The following is a 6,000-nucleotide window of genomic DNA, read 5'->3' as shown; positions in this document are numbered from 1 at the left end:
AACAACAACAACAAAAACCGTAATATTAGGCGCCCCTGGGTGGCTCAGTGGGTTAAGCCTCTGACTTGGTTTCAGCTCAGGTCATGATCTCAGGATCCACAGAGCAAGCTCCGGGCTCATCAGGGAGTCGGCCTGAGGTTCTCTCTGTCCCTCCCTCCACTGTGCTCTCTCTCTAAAACAAATCAATAAATCTTTTTAAAAACCCGTATTATTATATGGCATGAACTTTTTATAGATGAAAAAGCATTCAATCGCGGTTGAAATGGACTTGCTGGGTTTAAATTCACTTACACTCCTGTTTTCTATTCCTACCCTAGTGGTAGTTTCCATCTTCCCCTGTCTGAGTATGTTCTCAAATGCAAGATTCTAAGCCTCCAGATCACTATTCAGAGGAGAATTCCAAACCCTGGAGCCTCTGGGTGCTTCTGCCAAGCCGCCGGCACTGGAGCCGCCTTTTAAATGCTTACGTGAGTGAAGCCACGCCCTTAGATGGCGGCAGCGCATGCGCGCAGGAAGCGGAGACGCGATTCGGCGTGCGGGTGAGCTTCAGGGTCCGCGGCCTGGGCGTCTGGACCTGAACTTTGGGCGGTTCCCGCGGCTGTTGCGACGGGACTGCGCCCCACCGCCCAGGGGTCACCCTTGGAACCCACCCTGGTTCTGGCTGCGCGCCTTGTCTCTGTGCGACCGACGGCCCCCCCACCCTCGACCCCGCGTCAGCGCGTGGGCGTGTGGTGGAGGCGGAGCCCGCTGTCCCAGGACCGGCGATTGGCTGATTCCGCTTTCCTTTCGCCTTCCTGGCTGCGGAGCTCAGGTGTGAAGTGCCCGCCAGGGTAGGACCCCTCGCTCGGAAGGAATGAGCTTTGCTTTTCCAGTGAGGTCTTAATATCGCCCACAGGAGTTTGAGCTATCCGTCAGCCGCAGGTTCCAGAAATAGTTAGGATTTATGTTATTTTTGCGGTCGGTGGAAGATGTTGGCATTTATGTTTGCCTCCGGGAGTTTTTTACTGGCAACTTAAACGACTTATTTTTCCCTAGAAACACTATTCTGTCCCTCAGGGGCTCATATTGTTATTTTCCATGACAGGTCCTGACGACAATATTTGCAAAAAGTATATAAAGATGATAACCAATATAGTTATATTGAGCCTGATCATTTGCATTTCTTTAGCTTTCTGGATTATATCTATGACTGCAAGCACCTATTATGGTAAGTATGAATGTTCTGAGTTGTTTTCTTCTAATCTAATTGGTGGAATTGAAGATTGTATCGTTAATGAAATCCAAAACTTGTATCTTATGAGTGGTTATAAATTATGTTTTCCTAACTTCCACAGCCTGAATTTAATTTACCAACATTAAAATATAAACACTGCTTTGAAGATTTAAAAACCTTTAATAAACGCTGCCTCTGATAATACTGGTGAAACATTTCAAAATACATTTCTGCGTTGTGTGTAGTTATTACATCTACATGAGAAATAAGTGAAATGAAATACAGTTTTGTAAACCAATTGCAGCGATGTGTTTAGTAAGAATGTCTGTAAGTAGTTTATCAGTTTTATGTATCCTGTAAAAATAGCAATAAAAATAAAAGGTGGTATAATGTTTACATTTGGAGTTTTTGGAGGATTTGTCTGGTCTTTGGTCACTTCAAAAGAACAGACATCTTTTTTAAAATCTGAAGCCCCACTTTATAAGATATTCTGGACTCAAGCCTAGACAGTTTTGACTACTCTAGAGTTTAAGTATGCCTTTACAGAAATTTCCTTGGTACTCTATAAAAATGGAGTTCTGTTCAGCTGAAAGGAAAAAGTGAGAGCAAGAAAGGGATTGCCATTTCAGACCTTAGCCTTTTTCAGAGACATGTGAATAATCGAATGAGTGGTGTTCAGGTTCAGAAGCTTTCAGACTTCCTCATTCATAATGAATCACAGTAGAGCATGAGAGGAGATTCTTGTTTGTGCTATTATTATTTTTTTTGTTTGTGCTATTATTAAGTCTGACTTGAACTCCATGGAATAAACCTGGATTTGTAAACCAAAGTGTCCCTCTGGAACCAGGCACCTGATTTTTGCATCTTAAACACACAAGAATTGTGTTCATTTTCAGAAGTAGAATTTTTGTTTTTGAACATTTGGCCTGCTTTGCCTTCTATTTTCCCACTTTTTTTTTTAATTTTTATTTATTTATTTGACAGAGAGAAATCACAAGTAGTCGGAGAGGCAGGCAGAGAGAGAGAGAGGGAAGCAGGCTCCCCGCTGAGCAGAGAGCCTGATGTGGGACTCGATCCCAGGACCCCGAGATCATGACCTGAGCCGAAGGCAGCTGCTTAACCCACTGAGCCACCCAGGCGCCCCTATTTTCCCACTTTTGATAGAAATGTGGGCCATAGTAATAGTTCACATTTTTCGTCATTTAACACATTTCGTATTTAACAAAATGTGAACATTTCGTTCACATTTTTCGTATTTAACTTAGTCTTGTTGTGTAGGAGTCTGTCAGGAACTGTGGGGATTTTATTTTATTTATTTATTTATTTTTTAAAGATTTTATTTATTTATTTATTTGTCAGAGAGAGAGAGAGCAAGAGCGAGCACAGGCAGAGTGGCAGGCGGAGTCAGAGGGAGAAGCAGGCTCCCTGCGGAGCAAGGAGCCCGATGTGGGACTCCATCCCAGGATGCTGGGATCATGATCTGAGCCGAAGGCAGCTGCTTAACCAACTGAGCCACCCAGGCGTCACACTGTGGGGATTTTTTTTTTTTAATTTATTTATTTATCAGAGAGAGAGAGGGAGAGAGAGCGAGCACAGGCGGACAGAATGGCAGGCAGAGGCAGAGAGAGAAGCAGGCTCCCTGCGGAGCAAGGAGCCCTATGTGAGACTCGATCCCAGGACGCCGGGATCATGACCTGAGCCGAAGGCAGCTGCTTAACCAACTGAGCCACCCAGGCGTCCCCCACTGTGGGGATTTTAAACGAGAAAGCTCTGACCTGTCTAAAGAGGGTGGTTTCTCTCCACTGTGGTCAGTTCTGCCATGTGGGCCTGAGCATCCAGTTTTTAAAACAGAAGCCAAGGTTCTGGGTTTTTATATGAAATCTCCTAATCTTTAAATATTGACTCCCAACTCTTTGAAAACATTATGCTAGCCAAACAAAGAAACAAACAAAAACATCTGTGAGGTGAATGCAACCTTTGGAAAAATCAGTTGCTAATTGTTGAATAGAGGTGTGTAGCCTGTAAGAATGTTACTTTAAAAAATCTCTCTAAAAAGCAGAAAGAGGAATAATTGAATCCTGCTAAGAAAGTAGTTTGTTCTGTACAATTATTATTTTTTTTAAGATTTTTATTTATTTGACAAAGACCTAGTGAGAGGGGGAACACGCGCAGGGGAAGTGAAGGCAGGGAGCCTGATGTGGGGCTCAATCCTAGGACCCTGGGATCACAACCCCAAAGGTAGACACTTAACAACTGAGCCACCCAGGTGCCCCATGCTCTCTACAGTCCTTGAGATTTAATACATGCCTCCTTTTCAAAACAGTGGGGAACTAGATATATATCTCAAATCTCCAAATACATATGAAGTACCAAAACTTAGACAGTACTTACTTGGTCATTTCCCAAAAGGACTGTCTCTCTGGAAATACACAAATCTTAACATAGTTATTTTACTTTGGTGACTTCATCTCGGTTTCTCTACTTATGATAGTATTTTAATCCAGAATGCAGTTATCAAAGCTTATAACCAAGACTTACCTGTAAATTCAATTTTTTAGGTAATTTACAGCCTGTTTCTCCTTGGCGTTGGCTGTTTTCTGTTGTTGTTCCTGTTTTGATCGTCTCTAATGGCTTTAAAAAGAAAAGTCTAGACCACAGTGGGGCTTTAGGAGGTATGTTTTTCTTTTAACTGTTTATGTAATAAGTGCTTGCTTATATAATTTAAACTCATGTTTTCTAAATTCTGAACTTATGAGACTATAAATCCCATTATGCATTTTAGACAATGATAAAGTTGTTACTCAGCATTCCTATTCTGTCAAAATTTCAGATACTGACATACTCAGTGCAATGTACAAATTTAACTTTTAATTGATATCAAGTAGATTAGTGGAATAGATTTTTTAGTTCCTTGATTATTCTGCTCTTTCAGTTGTAGTAAATTACCTGCTGTCAGAAACATTGGAGTACTCCTGGGAGGTGGACAGTAGAGGAGCTGTTGGAAAGAATCATTCTAGGAAATTGCTATTAGTAGCCTCAAACAAAGCAGTCCAAATTAAGTATCCTAGATTTATTTTTCATAACTGAGTTAGGGATAGGCCAGATTTTTGTTCTTTTAGGACATATTTTTCGAATACTTACTATATGCCCCTCTTTTGGAAACTGGGGATATGGCTCTGAACAAGGCCAAAGTTTCAAGTTCTGGTGGAACTTTTATTCTTTATAACAGTTAGGTAACAAAATACATAAAACTTTTTATATAATGATAAATTTTACCAGAAAAATTAAAATAATAAAGTGTGTATGTTAGGGAATGTGGGCGTTCTTTTGTATATAGGGTCAAGCATAACCCTTTACTCTAAGGACGTAGTTTTGAACCAAAACTTGAAGAAGCTAGCAGTGACAAGCTTGTTCCAAGCTGACAGAATAACATGTGTAAAGACCCTGACATATACCCTGGCTTATTTAGGTATGGGAATAGACTCATTTGACTGGAAAATACTTTAAAAGGGGGGGGGTATAGAAAATTAAAGAAATAGGCAAGGACCAGGTAATAAGGAGTCTTGGACACAGTAAAGTTTTTTTTTTTAAGATTTATTCATTTTAGCAAAGAGAGCGTGTGTGTATGAGTAAGAGCTCATACAAGGGAGGGGCAGAGGGAGAGAGAGAGTCCCAAGCAGAGTCCCCACTGAGGTGATGACCTGAACTGAAACTGATGCTTAACCAACTGAGCTACTCAGGTGCTCCATAGTAAAGATTTTATTCCAAACTAGGTGGAATCTCCCCTGCCTCAAATCAAGGGGGTGACATGATCTGATGTGACATCAGGACTTTGATATACTGCTAGTGTTATAAGCCCCAAACCATGAGGATTCCCCCTCAAATACTACAGGCAGGATGAGATCACTACAGAATGACATTTATTTATTTGTTTGTTTATTTATTTTTAAAGATTTTACCCATTTGACAGAGACAAAGTGAGAGGGGAGTGGGAGTGGGAGAAGCAGGTCTCCCACCAAGCAGGGAGCCTGACTCGCGGTTTGATCCCAGGATCCCAGGATCATGACCTGAGCCAAAGGTGCCCCCAGAATGACGATTATTTAGAACTGGGAGGTCTTTTTTTTTTTTTTTTTAGATTTTATTTATTTATTTAGAGAGAGCATGCGCTTGGGGAACAGAGGGACAGAGGGAGGGGGGAAGGAGAATCTTAAGCAGACTTTGTGCTGAGTGCGCAGAGCCCAACACAGGGATCCATCTCATGACCCTGAGATCTTGACCTGAGTGGAAATCAAGAGTCAGTCACTTAACTGAGCCATCCAGGTGCCTCTCCTAGAAGCACGCCTTCACGTTGAAGCCAGATATCTACCCAACCTTCAAAATACTAGTGGTCATTAGTCCTAATTTAGCACTGTAAACACACCCTGCTGCCTCTGATCTCATTGAGAGATTATTTTGAGAATAAGGAGGATCACATGAGGGGACATATGGGAATATGACTATAAACTGTAAAGCACTGAGTAGATGATTTGTTCGAAGGAGGTATTATATAGTCCAGTTGTTCACTGTGTTCCTTTGGTTCCTTCAGTATGGATAGTCTGTCATTGGATTTTTGGCTTGACAGGTTTTATTATTTTTTAAAGAATATATTTACTTATTTGACATCAAGCAAAAGCAGAGGGAGCAGCAGGCTGAGGGAGAAGCAGACTCCCTCCTGAGCAGGGAGCCCAATGTGGGCCTTGATCCCAGAACCCTGGGATCGTGACCTGCGCCGAAGGCAGATGCTTAAC

The 6,000-nt window shown here is 41.8% G+C and overlaps 1 protein-coding gene across 8 annotated transcripts in view; it reads left to right on the top strand.

The window, feature by feature from the left end:
* Positions 1-447: 447 nt before the first annotated feature.
* TMEM19 (transmembrane protein 19) overlaps positions 448-6,000 on the top strand; it is a 35,170-nt gene continuing 29,617 nt past the window's right edge. For 2 of the 8 annotated variants that reach the window (XM_059402455.1, XM_059402453.1), the window contains exons 1-3: positions 448-539; positions 1,085-1,207; positions 3,772-3,885. In XM_059402455.1, coding sequence (XP_059258438.1) covers positions 503-539; positions 1,085-1,207; positions 3,772-3,885 — 274 coding nt within the window. In that variant the 5' untranslated portion in view covers positions 448-502. Of the gene's footprint in view, positions 1,208-3,771; positions 3,886-6,000 lie in introns of all 8 variants that reach the window. The other 6 variants (XM_059402449.1, XM_059402457.1, XM_059402451.1 and 3 more) reach the window with 6 other exon arrangements.

The sequence above is a fragment of the Mustela nigripes genome, chromosome 6, assembly GCF_022355385.1.
Source record: "Mustela nigripes isolate SB6536 chromosome 6, MUSNIG.SB6536, whole genome shotgun sequence".
NCBI lineage: Eukaryota > Metazoa > Chordata > Mammalia > Carnivora > Mustelidae > Mustela > Mustela nigripes.
Note: the sequence above shows the minus strand (reverse complement) of the source record. Positions and strands in the feature narration are given on the sequence as shown.